Source organism: Varroa destructor, unplaced genomic scaffold (genome assembly GCF_002443255.2).
Source record: "Varroa destructor unplaced genomic scaffold, Vdes_3.0 BEIS01000007.1, whole genome shotgun sequence".
NCBI lineage: Eukaryota > Metazoa > Arthropoda > Arachnida > Mesostigmata > Varroidae > Varroa > Varroa destructor.
Genome location: NW_019211460.1, coordinates 33,346,592 through 33,364,806, shown reverse-complemented (window position 1 = coordinate 33,364,806; position 18,215 = coordinate 33,346,592). Strand labels below are relative to the sequence as shown.

The 18,215-nt window shown below is 42.7% G+C and overlaps 1 protein-coding gene across 3 annotated transcripts; it reads right to left on the bottom strand.

Moving 5' to 3' along the window:
- Positions 1 to 1,081: 1,081 nt before the first annotated feature.
- On the bottom strand, positions 1,082 to 2,831 carry LOC111254196 (nucleoredoxin-like protein 2). 3 transcript variants are annotated; one of them, XM_022814796.2, is made up of 2 exons: positions 2,492 to 2,826; positions 1,082 to 1,429 (listed from the first exon to the last, which is right to left on the bottom strand). In XM_022814796.2, the coding sequence occupies exons 1-2, from the start codon at positions 2,714 to 2,716 to the stop codon at positions 1,196 to 1,198; spliced, it is 459 nt and encodes a 152-aa protein (XP_022670531.1). In that variant the 5' UTR covers positions 2,717 to 2,826; the 3' UTR covers positions 1,082 to 1,195. The 3 variants fall into 3 exon arrangements, 2 of the variants coding, with proteins under 2 accessions (XP_022670531.1, XP_086830998.1); XM_086974872.1 differs by having other exon boundaries at positions 2,693 to 2,817; XR_002674968.2 differs by having other exon boundaries at positions 1,289 to 1,429; positions 2,174 to 2,831.
- Positions 2,832 to 18,215: the final 15,384 nt, after the last annotated feature.

Below are 18,215 nucleotides of genomic sequence, written 5' to 3'. Positions count from 1 at the left end.
AGAGAGAGAGAGAGAGAGAGAGAGGGGGAGAACGTATAGTCATCTGAGGTCGCTTGCTAACAGCCGCTTTGAATTAAGCGAAGCTCCGATGACCACTCAAATGGTCCGATGAGGATAAAGGACTACCGGGATTCAGAGGCTTGATTTAGGCTGATTTTCCATTCAGCCCGTTCAACGAGAGGTTTGGTGAACGATTTGCAACACTTCACGGCTCGGTACGATACGGTATACACAGAAGCACAGCACTTTTTTAGCCCGACTCGCTAATTAAGCTCGACACAGTAAGACTTAATTCTATAGTGACGTTACGGACAAAGAGCCGATAATAAATCCTTTAAAGATAAATGATCGATGAAGCGTATGCTGTTAGTTACCACAAAGTTCCCTAATGTGGTTCACTAGCAGGTGAAGCTGTTAGTTACCACAAAGTTCCCTAATGTGGTTCACTAGCAGGTGAAAACAATGTATCAGCAGGAACACGAGGTAAACCTAAGAAAATGGCTCTCTAATGTGTTAGTGAAGTTTATCTACAGATTGAGTGTTGCTTCAACTTGATTGAAAGCCATGAATTTCTGAGCACGAATTCTGAGAATGAGGAACGGATACCGTCCCTCGAGTAAAGCACGTGTGGTCAACCTTTAATGTCGAGCAACTTACGTCAGGTATCTTAAACTTCGATATGACGAACTGCTTCATTCCGACAAAAGAACTACATTATCATCAGTGGCACCACGTAGAGGCTACGAAATTCTTAACCTTGTTTGCCCAACTGCATCATTGTAATTAAAGGCTTTTGATACATCAGCATTTTCTACGTTTCATCGAAGAACTTGTATCGCAACGCGCGCGCGCGCCCAGGCCCCCGCCCTTCGTCGAGTGTTTCCTACACTCCTTCAAATGATTATCCCGAACCATCCTCGAAATGGAAGCGTTGTAAAATGAGTTGCCTTCGGGATCAGTTGTCTAATAACAGCAAATGATTCGTGTGACAGGTTTTCGTACGGGGATCGTACGTGGATTATTTATCTTTCTACTTGGCGGCATGCCAACAAATGCACGACTTCGACAAAGAAGAAAAGCGTACAGCATTGTAATTTATAGACAAATATTTTGACATTTTGTTAAGCAAAAGACGTATGTTTTTCTTTGATTGAGCACAGGAATTCAACTTCTGTAGTTCTTTAAACTTATGACCCTATTCTTGTTGCGAGGTCGTGGCCGACGGAGGTTTCGTATCACACCAGTTTTGCCACGTTTTATGCTTATATAGCATGATATCATCGCGTCCGTGGATGGTCACCAAAGAGAGATCCTGGCGAAGTATAATGAGTGTTGGTATTCCGTCAATATCGTATACATCAGCCAACTCCAAAATATCTGGATCGTTCCACGGTAAGGCGTACCACTCCGGGTACGACTTTAGCAGACCCTGACAAATTGCAAACGAAAAACGCAAATATCTGTAATTTATGACAAAGGGCTGCGGGCTTTAGTCTACTACGCAATAGCTAGTAATACTTAGGTTAGATATCTTGTTGTTTAAGCAATACATTAGAGCGTTTGCGCTCGGTTATCACCGGCCGAATCGTGAATCTTGTTGTGAATCCGAACACATGTTCCTCCATAAAGTGTAGCTTGTATCAAAAGCTCCCTATATTCGAATGTGAAACAACAAAACAAAGTAGTATCGAACACGCAAACTATCGGTATTCTCAGTCGTCATCAAGGTAAAAGCAAACAGCTTCTACCGAGACATCCGTGGGATACTCGCATTGGCGCTATCTGAACCTCATCGATTGCAAACAGTAGACTGCACTTAGCTAGCGGGGCGCACGCTTACTACTCTGTATGCAACCGCCCTTTCGTAGCAATACTTCGTATGCGTAGGAGATTGCGGTACGCAATTCCAAGATACGCAAACATCGCGTATGCAGCAAGTGACCAGGGCACTGAGCTTAACCCTATGATTTTCTGTGTTAAACGCCTCGACGACAGGCTTCAATATACTTTGCAATGGAGAGTCCTTACGTGAACCTAATTGGTTGGGGTCGGTGGAGTCAGGGATGCTGTATTTACCGGTGTAGCCTTGCGGGTACTACCGAGAACTGAATATATGATTGAGGAGACGCATTAAATACCCTTAGCACACAGTACGTAGAGAGAATATACGTACGTATATTAGAACACAGCTGTTCGCAGAGTCAATCAATTGGGAGGACTTAGAATACGAGCTCGATGTGTTTTCCAAAGGCCGATGTTATCTAGATGGATGGCCCTATTCTCACAGGACATGCTCGTACGATATAATGTGAGCTGTTTTCAGAGAAGTGCGTGTTTAATGGCTGTTTTTTTACCCAACCGGTCATAGGCGGTCGCGTTAGCTTGCTTATATCTTGGACACTCGCTGGACACAGGCCGAGTCGTCCCAAACAATACAGTCACAACGTCTAGAATTTCGTAAGTGTTGCTAAGGTGATTCCACCGCGTCTACCTGCATTCCAGCCAGAGTTTTGTCATAGCTCGCAAATATGACATTGAAGCTGTTTCCGGGGGCGATTTCACTACGAAATTTTTCGAGGAACGGTAAAAAATTTCTGCAGGAAGGACATGAATGCGCGGCAAATATCAGGCCGATAAACTGGCTCTTTGCTGCGACATCACTAACGCTGAACTGCAAGTTACCCCTCGTTACATTTTTTGCTCTGAATCGCTCCATTTAATCATTCCGTAACTTCGTTTCTGGTAATAACAGCTTCGTTTGAGGTTTCCAATAATCATTATTGGTTAGGACTGCTTCGTCCTACACAGACTAATGCTTTGAAATAGGCAAGATTTTTTGATGAAAACTGATCGTAGGAACAAAGAAAAGACTTCTTCAGCGTAATTTTTTGCACCTACTTTTCAAGGAGAAAAAATCGACGCGATCTTTTCCACGTGTCAAATCGCCGTGTCCAATTATTCTTACATTTTTCTCGGCCATCATAGGTTCGCTGGCTAATCGTTCATTATTATGTGATGACAAAAGCTCGCACCCTTATTTACGATACTCCTGTAGCAAACTTTTTAATTTATTTTCTGTTGCAATGAAAGTATAACTTGATTTGAATATTAAAATACGTTAACTATTAACTTTGGTTGACGAGTGAGGTCACTGGTTCTACTTTATCATCAGTTCTTTGAGTTGGCATCCCTAACGAATACCTTGTACCTAGAACATCATAAATCACTGAACGCTTGTCCAAGTACCGACAAATATAATAAAGGAATGATCGTGCGGCGATCCTAGGCTTAGACCCATCGTCTAATTGAGGACGTACCTGACTATACATAGAAATCTCTAATTGGATTTTTGTAATAACGAAATTTAAACATGTCATTTCTGCTCGTTCTTGCTTTTACTAATGATGACATCATATAGATATTAGGATATGGCTGATAGTTGCGAAGTTTTGTTCTGTCTATGATCTACATGTTCATGGTCCCGCGTACACTCGCACGGACCGCACGCTAGTCGATCTGATTTGGTACGCCTTAATTATAAACTCTATTATTGATTCAATAAGGACAAAACTGACCCTTATTTAAGGTATAGGTTGCAAGCGCGGTTGAAGGGATCGGGACTACTAAGAAATTAAGCTACATTTTCATGTAACATATCTAGCGGTATTACAGTAACAGAATGTGGATTATTCAACATGTATAATCAACCTTAGTAGTAACCGTGAGCCGAACGCATTGTGTTACTCTCTATGCAACGAATATTTTTACTTACGGGGAAAACCTTACCACGTGACCTTTTTGCCCAGGTGATTAAGCTAAGAGGCTGGTTCTGACGGAGGTAGATGTGGCTTAATTCCTGACGGATCTGTGTATTCCTTCGCGTATTAGGCTAACTGTTCCTGTCTGATAAACGGTTGTGGAAAACAGTCGATATGTCGACAGATCTTTTTTCTAAGCTAAAAGTAGCCTGAATGCTATTGCGTTTCATTCTAGCTGGTACAACGATTGGATATGTGTTTAGAAAATGTCTTGCCTGAGCTACGATGGCGTACGTAATTATCGGGGTAAAAAGCCATTTACGAAACTACAGCAGCATGTATTGATTGTGGAAATTCTCTAGCTTAAAGACTCGATAACATAGTAATACAAACATAGCATTCTAAGTGTGATCTAAGGAAGTGTTTAGCCCGGCCTAATTTTCGCACAAATCCTCATCCAAAATACTGTGCTGATAAGTTTAACCAGGCCAGATCGGTTAAACGGAGAACGGTCTTCGAATTCTCATTTTTTTCCTCCGAAATTTTTACTTCAGGATCCACCTGGTCTAGAAGTTGTTTTTCAGCATTGCAATCCTTAAGGTATTACTTCGTCGAGCTACTTCCGGCCGACGTTCTCTGCGCATCCCTTAGGGATCCTAATAACTACGCATTTTTAGCCATTTCAACGGTTCGGCGTAGGAAACAAATAGCCAATGTTCGTTTGATTCGCATAATATCAGCTACACGTAGACCTGCATAATATGACCTAGGTTGTCCTCTTATATTATTCGATGGCATACACAACTCGTATCAGCAACGCTGACATAATCGTCTACTTTACTTGTCGTTACGCCGCCGAGTCAATGTTTGTTTTGTGAGAGAAATCTCCGTATCGGATTAGCGCGTTAGCCTCTTCGCCCCATTATAGTCCTGCTCCCTCCCTTTAAGCACCATCTCTCTCTCTAACTTTCTCCCTTCGTTTAAATTGTTTATAGTAGGCCAACCCGAAGGTTCCTCTGTGTTCATCTGGCCAATGGGCTTTCTGTTGCGAGAGGCCAAAAACCTTTTGAATCTTTCGATTGTGCGTTGAAAGCTGATAGACTCCGGGGGTCTCTTTTGGGCAAACGAGGAGAGATTACAGATGAGAGGCAGTCTTTTGGAGTAGCTGACAGCAAACGTTCTTGCGATATCGGATTAGTAAAATCTGATCTGTAAGATCTTCGGAATAATCCACACCTTTGTACAGTGGCCTGGTACAGCAGTTTGTAGACGGTGGCACGTAACCATCCGATCGGAAACCGGCCACTTCCCTTGCAACTATACAATACAACTTACCGCCACTTAGGAAACACGGTCAGGTATCGCTTTGAAAAGCAAAAGCTAGCGTTATTTCACATGTTATATGATGTAAGTAGCCGTCGATGCATTATACTCCGCTAAGCGGCACACATTTGTTTCCGAGAGGGAAGGCGTACAATATGAGGTAGAATTATCTAGAGCGATAGTCAACTCTCAATAACTCCACGATCTTATAGTCTGATAATGGCTTTTTCTAGGGTTCAGTAGCTTTCAAACGAATTAAAAATTCTAATCTACGGCTCAGATAAATGCCGGCGTTGACTGGACAATTGATCCTGTGCGAAAATAACATCGCAGCGTTATTCTTTTTAGTTAAATTAGATATTTAAGTTATATTTTGAGATATGGATGACTGCGGCAGTAAGACAAACTATTTTCTTTGCGTTTCCATTGTTTGCTGATGTTCGAATAAGACGGGGTACCGAAAGCTCAGTAAGTTAAACCAGATCATTTTTCTACCTATCACCCAGCAAGTCTTGCTCGATACCGCAACAAGGAAATTGTTTTTTTTTCTTTTAGATTATGTCATCGCCAAGGAGCAATTAAACACATCGTTCATATGTAGATACTTTGTGGCAAATAAGTGAAGTACTTTCCGCTTTGGTGGTTTTGTTTTTTTTTTAATCTTTTTGCTATAACGTTTATCTCAAAAGACCCCTACCAGCTAAGCCGGTCATAACAAATAATAGCGACGTATTAAACATATACAATTTTCTTTCACTTGCCGAAAGCTACTACATAGCGAAGGTTGCCTAACTCTTTCGCTCTCTTGTAAAACCCTTCCAGCTAATACTGTTAATGCAATCGGAAAGATCTTCAGCGTTTAGGCACAATGGCACGTGTGCCACTGAAGAGGTGTTTGTGGTCGTTGAATACGTCAAGTACAGGAAAGTCAGGGTATTGTGAACGTCAAGGATAGATCTCTTGAGCCCAACAACATGTGCTATTGGCCTGCCTGAGTGTCCCTCTCTCTTTGTTGTAAGACATCGATCCTTTTATAATGCAGCGAGAAAGGCCATCTGTCAGTCGAGGATGGCCGTGATGAAAGGACACCCCTCGAGGGGAGAGTGAACTGAAAGGCGATTCTGGTACTCTCGTTCTTTCTTCGTTGGGCCTGATGTAACGAGAGATTCTCTCGCTCCGAAGCCGCACTCCCTCTCTCGCACATTCGCCGTTTCATGGCTAGCCGACTGAGGTGACAACGAGTGAACTCGTAAAGCATTTGAAAGTCAACGAGCGGAGGTAGCCGCGCGGTGAGGCAGTCAAACTTGCTCGAAAAGTACACTACTTCTGGAGTGGGTAGGCCGTGAGGGGGCTGGTGTCTGAGCGCGCTGCAGCATTACCACTATGCATTGCTACGACACAGGAGACCAATCCATAGCCTCTGCCACAATCGAACTGCTACAGCAACCGAGCTCCTCCATTGTAGACAACCTATAAAAGCTGCGACATGTAGGGAGTGGGTCGAGGCAGGAGGCACGAAAAGCTACAAAGTCAATCATGGCTTTCTCAGCCTTTTGAAAAGAGCCCTCATGCTCATGAGCTGGACGGCTGGTCGTTTGAGGGTCCCACCAGCCTGCGCGGATCGCGAGAGAGGAACCCCGACGGCCACTCCCCGAACGAGCTCAGTTTGCAGCAATGATCCGATTACATACGCATGCAGTGGCTCTCTATTATAGCTAGAAATGAGCTCATGAAGTATCACCTATGGAAAGGTGTGAAGCGGCATACTGCCTATAGAATATACGATACTAAACGATCTAAGATATTCAGGTTGATGTCGATTAGAATGAAGTGTATCAACAAGGCCTTTGAGAGTTCGAGTTGCAGATCGTAACCCCTACTTGTGCTACGTGACGATGTAACGAGAATTTGGGTATTATATAATACCTTCTCTGCGTAAACGAAATTGGGGACCGTTTGCCGATAATTCAAAACTTCATTTGTAACTTGTAACATAACAGTTTACGTTTCTACTTACTATATTTGATTTGTAGAGGTCTGCGAAAATTGGAAACCATTGTGTAAGCTTTTATTCTTTTATTATTATATTTTACTTGGTTTTTATTAATCACTTCTGATATCTTTAGCGGCAAATATATATTTGTTGTATCTAGTTTCGAGCGTACTAAGGTTAGCGGATTCAACAGTTATCTAAGCGGATCTATCTACTACTACTTTTAAACTTAAGCTCGTTCTCTCTAGGCAGCCTCACTCTCGCTTTTTCTGTTCGTTGAATACCTTGCTTCTACGTTACCGTTTTGTTGGATGGTTCGGTCTTCGATTTTACTATGCTGATGTACGGCGAGTACCGCACGCATTATTTCGAATACGCGCATTATCAGCACTGGTAACATAATCATCTATCAAAAAAAACAGCAAGATCCTTTAATATGAGTTCAGATCATTTGGACACTGACTTTTCATAGTTCGAATAAAGCTATCCAGGCTTTAAGCCTTAAGGCTTAAGGCCTTTTAATAAAGGCCATAAGCGTCCTACATACTTTAAACGACAATTTAATGCCTGCATAGGAAATCGAAGAGGAGTCTAATTCTTGGATAATTCACTGTCGAATGAGACCGAATTTGATGGGAATTATATCTGACATAATTATACCACCGGACTGCAATGTTACTGATGACGCTGGACTGCAAAATTTTACTAAAGTAGCGCGATACTGTATGCCAAATGGATATCGGCACTTTTACTATGATAATATACAAATTCAGTTTTATCGCAAACGACTTTCAAGATATTTGTCTTCTGTTATTTCACTTTCTTTTTTCCCCTCGTAGTGAGGGACTAGCGTTTTCTGTAAATCATGGAGACGCTGTTTGTCCTGTGCTATTCGTGCAAAATCCACGATGTAGCGTATGTGTATATATATATATATATATATATATATATGTGATATTCCGCACTGTTTAAAACGCTTAGTAAACTACGTTTAATGATATATTTAGAAAATGTTTGGTTGGAGTGAATGCCGTAATACACAAGTATTTACCATACGTTTCTCTACATATCTCGAGGGTCAAGCTTTTTGACTCGATTGAAGCGATTTTCTATGAATTAACGAATAATCGGCACATAACACCTAAAATATTACATCTATTACTGATTCTTTCCAATTCAGCCAATATATATGACAACCCGCTGTTCCGCGTTAAGCCATACTGAAAATTCTCTTTGGCTACTATAAAGCAACAGTTGAAGACCAAGCTTGAATGTTCCGTCGGCATCTGCGGACATTTTGACGTCTGCCTGAGATGGTCGTGAGCACCTTTTTCGCATATCAATATTTGTTTCAAGATTTTCTTTTATACATAGGGTACTTAAAGGGTTAACATATAATTATATGTTAGCTCTGTAAAGAAAGTCCAGCGCACTTCATGATAGATTCATTACCAGAAAGTTAATTTAAAAAAAAAACCAAGTAAAAAAAAGTATTTTTGGTGCTTTTTTCTTTATCTGAAAGAAGGTCTTATTTTCCGGTAAAGAAGAAAAAAATTAAATTGATTATATATGCGACAGGAAGAATAATAATTTTTGCCTAAGTTTTCGTGTAAAAATGTAGTATATGGCTCTTTCAAAAAATATACGTGCCACTTATGTCTGTCATGTGGATATATACAAATCTATAAAGCTAGATTGTTTGACGCCTCATTATGCAGAATTACGTTGACTAACCTATCTACCCTGTCCCCTCGCCATTATTTATAGATGTTGACCTCACAATATATATAAATTTTTTACATAAATCACTTTTGGAATTTCTGAGTGAAGCGGCTCAATATTTTTTACGTAGACATTTGTTTTTTAATAATTTTTATAATGTAATAATTTTATAATATATTTGTTTGATATTCAGAGATCGCTTAAGTGCCTTATTCTATAACAATGGCCTAGTGATAAGTCCAGCTGTTTTCTATAATAACGTCACTTTGCGGGTATGTTCGTGTACGTAATTGTCGAACCCAACTACACTGTCAGACACCCAAAAAGCCAGTTAGTTTAAAAATGAACATATCTTAGCTAGGCACGAAATTTAAGACTGATGTATATGAGTCTAGTTTCCTAGCGACTGTCAACTTGAAAACTTGAATATAAAATATTGAACGTTATTTTTAAACTTAGCTAGCTAATGGGCTGTTTTTAGCAGTTAACGAATAAAAAAAGCTTGCACGCGATAAATTATAGACCCCTTCCGAGTGGGGTCTTGTACAATAGGAAATAAATGCATCAACGCCAACATTGATTTAATTTCGACACGGTCCGCCTAAGGATTACTTGGCATCGATATTATACCGATTCTCCACGCATACTCAACGATCTTGTTGAAACAGCTACATTCCCATCTCCAGTTCTCGCTAAGTTTGAACTTCACCAATTCGACACACTTGGCTAATAAGCAAATGAACAAGTTATCATTATATCCTCTACCGTTGCTCTAACTCGCTGGAACCAATCGTGTCGCCATCTCTCTCTTAAGAATGTTCGCTGCACAGACATTGAGCCGGCTACAGCTGCTGCTATAGACTCAGACAATCACCCTTCTCGTAACCTCGCTGCGAAGTGCATCGAGGACCATATGTGATATTTATGACAAGCGTAGACAATAAATTGAAAAAGTACGTTGTTCTCTTCTTCGGTCTTACCGATCAATCGTTGACGGACGACGGTATGTAAAAATGCAGACAGACACCGACCGAGCTGTGTGTGCGTCGTTCGGCGCAATGCATGCACGCACTGAACGTATCGGCAGGAACTCCTCATAGGCCAGCCACTTCAGAGCACAAACAATGAGAGGGCCTTTGAGTTGTTCATAGAGGTTAGGTCGCCGACTTATCATATGACTACCGAAAGATAACAGCGTCACGTAGCGTTTATGTTTACTTGACTCAATTACAGACTTCTTAGAAACAACTCTTATAGCTGCCCGCTACAAAAACGAAGCAGTTTGCAGAGTTTATAGAGACATTATTGTTCGAGTAGGGACGGCATTAGGCGTCGGTGCTGCGTCTTTCACAATGGTCGGTTGTTGCCCGTTAAAAGATTAAGCACTGACGCTAATCGCCACTTGGAAGGCATGCAAATGTCGCTAATTCTGCGTTGCGAGTACGTAAAATCCCTCGTTATCCCACAGGTTACAACCAATTCCTTAGTATTTGTCTGTACGAACGTGCACAAAGACCGAACGAACGACTGTGGTTTTGTTCGAGCATCTTTTGTAGCAGCGGTTAAATGCGAGGTGAAGTGGCCATTTTCGGTCGCTTTATGGGTCTAAGAGCGGACGACTCAAGTCAGTGGGTCAGCACTTCGTTTATTTCGGTAATTGCTGTTTACGCGACCTTTTATCGATGAGTTCATAATGTCTTGAAGAAGTTGTATTCTTTGAACAACTTAGCGGTCGAAAGTGCCATTTAAATGATAGTCAATGCACAAATTATATAGCGGGCCTGCTTTGAGAATCCTCCCTAGTGACACCTAGTGGAAGCCACTTGAAACTCTTGAACGAGCTTGACTACCGGTTATGTCAATATATGCGGTCACTAGCGATAACATATAATACAAGCAAAATGCTGTACGGTACAGGGAACCTGGAACTGGCCTTAAGGTCGGGTATGCAAGCAACACGCAAATGCAGTCTGTCTTTTGCATACACGTGCTATGGCTTTGCGCTGTGGTCAAAAATGTCATTATCACAGTTCCGAATTAACGATAGCATTTTCTGGGCGGATGTCTTAGGGGCAGTGTTGGTGATGACAGGTTGCAACTGTCAACTGTCAACAAATGACAGCTGTCAATATATAATAGCAAACTCTCCCAGCAAATACCTTGCCGGTTCCTACACATTCAGCAAAGCTATCGCCGATTTTCTTCGAGTCATTCACGCAATTCAGGCCAGCTTACACTTTACCGACTCATTACAGGCTTCGGTTCTGCTGGTGGGTATTTACTGCGTACCTGTTCGGCTGTCCAAAGCCCCAGCTTGTGCCACCCGAGAGTTTCTTGCACACCTGGGAATCTTCTGCTTATAAGTATATCATATTGCATCAGTTTCTGGGTTTGAAAGTTTTCGAAGGCAATGTTGCAAGCACCGAGAAGCCCGTATGCTATGGCCTTTCGTTACATCGGACTCCCACGTACCGAGTGTGCAAACTTTTGTCGACTGCAAAACATTTCGGCGTGGCCCTGTAGTTGACTAGAGTGCTACGTCCAACTCCCACGTGCACGTACAGAGCCGTAGACTAAGACGGTGTTACCTCTGATCGAAAACCGATACGCCGGAGGCTCTTAGCAAGTTAACTGAAAAATCGTCGAACCCTAATGTAACTCAGATCCATCATTTGTACAAAGGTCCAATGTAAGGTACTATCTAAAGTTTGCGCCGAATATGGCTGGATCTGTGGTTTATTTATGTAGATGGTAACCTATTCTCACTTCTGTGCCGCTAGCTTTCACACATTTGTAGCCTTCCCAGACTGTAGACTGGTTGTTTACGTTACCCTCTTTGCCGCTTTGAACTGCGACCCCGTGCTGCGAGTCGTCGGAGAAATTCAGCTTCTTCGACCGTCGATAACAGAATGCTCAAAATACATAACTGGCAGCGGGCCGCTTTTATAATGTATTAGTAGTATGATATTTTTATATGAATTTTTTTAAGAATATAAAGGCTTCTATTATATGCTGAGAGCTCTATTTAGTGTACATAGAGAACGACAAGTTGGTCTTGATATCATTAGAAGTCCCTCGACGTTTTCGGTGTGTCTACTATCAGCTTAAAAGTTATGTAATTTAAGACTAAGATTAAGAGAAAGAAAAGCAGGCCTCTTTTAACCAATGAAAAATATAGCTAAATGCTCAGGACGAAATGATCTCTTACTACGTACTACCCATCGTAATATAGCACAAACAAAAGACTCTGCATGTTCTTTGAAACGAACTCAAGTAACGAACGAACCATAGAGTCAGCGGGTAGCACGATGTGTGCGATATTCAAAAAATCCGTTTCCAACCGCAGACTTAGCCCGAGTGCAAGACTAAGCCCAAGCTACAATAACGTCTCTGCCCCATTTTTCAAGCGTGGGTCAAGAAAGATAATGCGGGAGAGTTCGACAAACACACACCGCGCATACGTCCATACAACCATTTTCACCGTTGTTCTTTCTGACGCCCACCCTACCCCATGTGTGAAGACTTCCATATCCGCTTGCCACTGTGCGTAATGGACCTGACCGCTCTGACGCTCGATAGCTGCCTGGATGGTTCCTCAGCCAAATTCAAGGAGTGGCGGGAAGGCGAAGGGGGGCGCTTTCAACAGAGGCGCTGCCACCGTCAAAAGCCAGGGGAGAGTGGGTTGGTTGTCTTCTTCCCTTAGTTGTCCTCTATGGCGCCGATCGTCGTATGGTGGGTCCCGTGCCGCAAGCCGACGATAGCAGCAGCATCGGTCAGGCGGGCAGCCATCTCGTCAGATCGCTGGCTCGACTGACTATAGGGGGGTGACCAAGGCGCGTCGCGCCTCGGTTTTTTTTTCTTCATAAGCAGCTCCCATTTCTACTCGCTGTACCAGCCTCCCGTCTTTCCCTCCCTTCCGCCTTTGTACGGTGTGGGGTTGTGCTCTCTTTTTCAGAAGCAGCAGAAAGCTTAGCGAGAGAGCGGCTTTCAGCCTCTCGGATGTCGCAAGCGAACAGGACGCTAGGATAGTTGGTGGCTGAGTTGGTCACAGCAGAGCTCACTCTGCTGACGTCATCGGGGAGTGACTGGATTATGGTTGAGCCCCCTAAAGCCCGCGAGCCAGCCCACACTCGGCCACCTTTTCTACGCTACCATTCCGCTATCTCCGGAATCTACTCGCCCTACAATACCCTGATGGCTTCCTACTGATCCTGCAGAGGCCGACTACTGGTCCGTTGACTGCACAGGGATGCCTGAATACAACTGTGGTGGCTTGGCTTTGATAGCCAGACCAAGAATGAATGTGGGGGATTCTTTCTACCACCTTACACACACAGAGCCACACAGATACCTACTACTTCCCAATAATGCACTCGTAACGAACGGGACATACTGAGGATGGGAGACGGGGCAGACGACGACAAACTCGCCAGGGAACTGAAGAGGAGGAAGCCACCAAGATCGGGCGTAAAGGAGCATGAGGAAGTGGAGTAACTGGCTCGTCGGTGAAAAAGGCACGAGCCTTTTTGTAGGGCTCGTGAACAACAGGGACTCCCACGTTAATACAAGCAATAGTGAAATGTATCCCATCCAAAGATGCCTAACATAATCGAATTTATATTTCAAATGGTATAATATTAGGCACTCTGACAAATAATTAGTCTTATTTTTTCAGCATCTTACCATGCTTGATATTCCTTTCATGCGCCGTCTAAGTCAAGCGGGCAATTGGCGGGTGAACGCACAGAACTTCGGCAAATATTGCCTGATGTTTAACTTAGTTGGCGTGCCCATCGCTGTATTGATATAGAAGCTAATACCAAAAGCAACACAAACACATATTCTGCGTCTCTTTCTATTAAGAGAAAAGTACTAGCAGACTACCGCTATAGGAGGCGAAGTGGTTTAAGTAAAAGACCGTTCCTATCTTTCGATTTTACGCAGAACGCCGGTGTCCCGAAAATTTCGAGGTGACTACGCACATCCTGGCATTACAGAACTCTCGCGAGCATTATATGACCTGCCAACCTATAGAAATTTGTTTGAAAAATTTATCAATCGATGCAAAACGACGTTATACCAAAGAATTGCTTAAAACTAATCAAGAAATAATGTTCACATAAGTAACGTTTTACAAGTTTTTTGTTACACTTAGTAGTAAATATGGTCATGAAAACCTATCAATGACACGAGAGCTAGTGCTTTTCAAGAACTTTCATTCGACCCTCGTCACTCCGAAAGGAGGTAGGTCGGTTCGCTGGTTGGGTGAATGACTGGCAAGCTCAGAAGCTTCTCTTTGGTGGGGTGGAGGACCGTTTGGGCAAGGCGTGGGGACCGACACATACACACATGCTCTCACCACACCCCCTTGCTTCAACACGCAGTTACAGCCAAGCAGTCAGCCATCAAGCCGCGCAACTTAGTAGAACCCCTTTTCCCCTCTCGCTCGGTTCCTCGGTTTCCCTCGCACGCGCACACAAATACACCCAGACGAACGAGGGAACCCTCGCATAATGGCCGAGATCCAAGTAACACCGACGTGTACAGTTAGTGGGTACCCCACTCACTTCTAGAGTGACGAGGCAAAGGTAAGGGGACAACATGAAAAGCGGACGAGGGGATCATTCAGCAGGAAAAGAAGGAGGAGGCAACGAACCAAAATCGGGGACGCAGACCACCATTGTGAGTGAGCGTTATAAGTAAGCTTTGCACTACTGGAGGAGGGGTATACTTCTCTAGCTAGCTCTTTCCTCTTACTTCCCCAACCCCTTGCCCCACTGGGTGTGGGATACCCAAGGCTCAGACGAGAAGCGGAGCAGAGAAGGAGAATTTTGCTCAAAGAGAACCCCTCACAAGATAGAGGCTATTTCTTCCCTTGGCCTTTTGCCGACCGGTCTGGGACTTGTGGAGGGATACTGCCGCCTTGCCGTTTGCGCTACCAATACTGCTAGCACCACAACCGCCACTATCAGCAGCCCACACCGGGAAGGTTCACGCGCCCCTTCAGCTTGCTTCGCCAAACCTGTCCTGGTCTGCTTTGGCCCGTTTCAGCTACCAGCAGCAGCCGGAAAAGACACCCGCTGGAGAAAAGGGATCTTTAGCGCCCCATCCCCTTTTCGCTGGCTCATTCCCTGCTACTGGTCGCTCTCTTACCTTCTACCAGTAGGACCATCTTAGTTCCTTCCTTACTTGCTCGTTGCGCGGTCGGTCCAAGCTTCGCGCCCCCCGAGAGACGCAGCGACTCTTCGACGTGGTCTGTGGCTATATTGCGGTACGCCAGTGGAGAGGTACCACCGCACAGCAATCTCATTGGCTATGCTAACATCTTCCTATACTATACGATATACGGCTTAAAGATGAGAGTCATATAACTACAGAGGTCTGAGCCTGGCTATTGGCTCGCCTACCGTGTACCATGAGGCTGATGGCACCCTCAGAACATTTGACGTAGTGAGCTTTCCATTCGTGTCGACCTCGCACCAGCTGAAAAGCGGCCAAGTCGGCCAGTAGTCCTATTTTAATGATAACTCCTTGATTGCTAGCTGTGGTAAAACTAAAAATATAATTGATATGTGTTATAGGTGGAACAGTGCAAAAAGGCAAGAGAGTTCATTACAGGAGCATGACATATTTCTTCTAAGGCCTATAACAATATAAATTATTAAGCGGAAGTGGAGAGACGAACGACGCATTGTCTGAAGATCTGAGAATGCTGAGTTTGGGTTAACCCAATAACGTTGTAATTCATTTGAAATAGTCATCTGTAACCTGAACTGTTTAGTTGTTAGGAGTGATTATGGTTTCAAGTAACTTAGAATAAAAAGTCCTTTTCTTCAGATTTGAAATTATGTGTAGTCCTTTGAATTCGCTGGATGCCGTTCACAGACTAAAAGATGTCTCGACAAAAATTTGTTAAATAAACAGAGCTAGCTAAAAATGTCGTTTCCACACCGAAAGAACATCTCAAAAACTGTAAACGTTTTGAGCCAGTTGTCTTTGGGGTAACGAACGCCGCTAACTTTTATTTCCTATAAACACCGGCCTATTAACTGTTACCCGGATTTTTGTTCGACGGTTGTTCACAGCAGCCTTCGTCAACTGTCATCAGGGTCACAAACTGTTACTACTGATGTTAATTCAGCTTTCTGTTTCTAGAGAGATGAAGATATACTTAATTCTTACCGGTTGGCTAATTGTTTTCTGCAGACGTTTAGAATAAAAGATCAAACTTCTTTTGTAGAGGTACGCATTATCGCTGTGTTCCCGTGATAGCCTCGTGGGTAACGTATTCGCTTGCTAATCCTAGGGACACGTTGCGGTCTGGCTTCAAACCCATCAGACACACGGTACGTTTTACGGTGGATGGGAATCAGGCGATACCTGACGTAAAACTCGAAACAAAAAGACACTGTCGTCTGAGTGAAATGTGTTACTTAATACCTTTTTTAAGTCCTAAATTTATGTAGCTTACAGCCTATGCAGTCAGATGCATATGTACACGAAGCTCGATATAAAAGTAAACTGTACTCGCTTTATCGTGCCTCTAGAGAAGGAAGGAGCCATCCACAGCAGGAATAAACCGGACAACCATGTGGTTCGATAAATGGTAAAGGTAGCGCAGTCACAGACGTACAGAATACGACACACTAATTGTTCAGTATAGTAATTTTTCTTCAAACTGTGGGAACGGTAAACAGTGACTTGGATCTACGACGTACTTATGTGTTTAGAAAGAAAGAAAGAAAAAAAAAGTTTAGAGAAGTAAAAGTAGTAATTCGGTAACTTCGAAACTTAGCCTTTTTGATGAACTTCGTCATCGTAACGATGACTAGCTAATCGACGACAACTTAGCGAATCTCCTAAACCGAAAGTGACAACGCAACGAAAACGTTTCTACTCTCCAGCAGCGCCAGGAGGGGCAACGATATTCTATACAGACAGTCGTGAAGTTTCTGTGCTTTGCCAGAGAAGGCTACTTTCATCTAGCCTTTGGCCTTATGCACAATGACGTATCAATGTTGACTATTGAAAAGCAATTGCACCCTTGATTCCGGTCCGCAAACGCAAAGTCTACCTAGATGTTTGCAGTACACTGTATTTTCTACCGCGGAATGAAGGGATGTGCATTTGACCAGCTTCGTTTATGGCTGCTTTCGGAATAGAGACATGGTGTAGAAAATTTTCCCAACAAAAAGAGATATTTCCCTGTACGATGAGGTGACCTGCATTATAACCAGCTCAGATCAGCTAATCATCGAACACACATTTAATGCAGGAAATCCACGATGTCTGAAAGGACTCGCCTCATCGGTAATATTTTGCCAAGACGACAACGTCTCTGCTGTCACAAAGACGCAGAGTTTCTTGCAGATAAGTTCCTAGGCTGTAATGAGGCTATCAGATATATTACATTGCTTAATTTCAATTTGGGCCAAGAAAAGGATGTATGTTAGCGAATTCAGTAAACGAGCCTGTTTGTATATTGTATCAATGCATGCTACACAGACCATACAAGATCTACGGAGGTGTCACGGTTTGCTAAATAGTTTAAACGGAATAAAACTATGCAGAGGCAGTATATTTAACTTTTCCTTATTATTATTTAAGATTGTTATTATCTAAAGATTTTTATGAGTAGACAAGCATTCCTATTCATTGATATCCGGCGGACCCAAATGTGTAGGGAACAGACCTGAATTAATAATTCGCCTAGAAACATAGAGCACTTGTATCGCCGATGTGGGTATGAAGCCCAATGAAAACTAAATCGAAGACTATGGTCGCTAACATGAAATTAATTGTCATGATGATTTCTAATTAATCAAATAAGAGCAGTATAAGTAAGCGACATAGTATAATTGTATAAGTAATGATAAGTGGAAACTTATTTCTAAAGCATTGTCATATGTACGGCAAGGAGAAAGCAAGCGTGGGGTAAACAAATCAGAAACCAGGCTACATGCTGCTACCGTAGAACTTATGCAGGTGATTTGCTAAATTTACAAGATGAACTTTTAAGTTCACACACTCATTGATAACCCTACTATTATATGGTTACTTGGAGATTTTTAAACTTTTAAGTTACTTTTACTTACATTAGCTTCGTAAAAAAAAGTTGCTTCTTACATTCCGACTTCGGCTTTTGCGTGACAGCGACACTATAAATGATAATTGACAGTTAAATTTTTGGGCTAAGATGAGGTCTTTTCTTTATTTTATCGAACTATTATTATAAAGAGGTCCGCTTAAAGTTTGTTTAGGGTGTTTTCCTTCCAGAGTAACATACGGTTAGTGTAAGAGCTTTCATTAAATTTCCATATCACGACAGCGGAGAAAAAATGACAGGATCGTAAGTTGTAGGAGTTGTACAGAGATTGCGCAATTTGTATTTGGCAGGTTACAACAAGAAAAAATTAAAC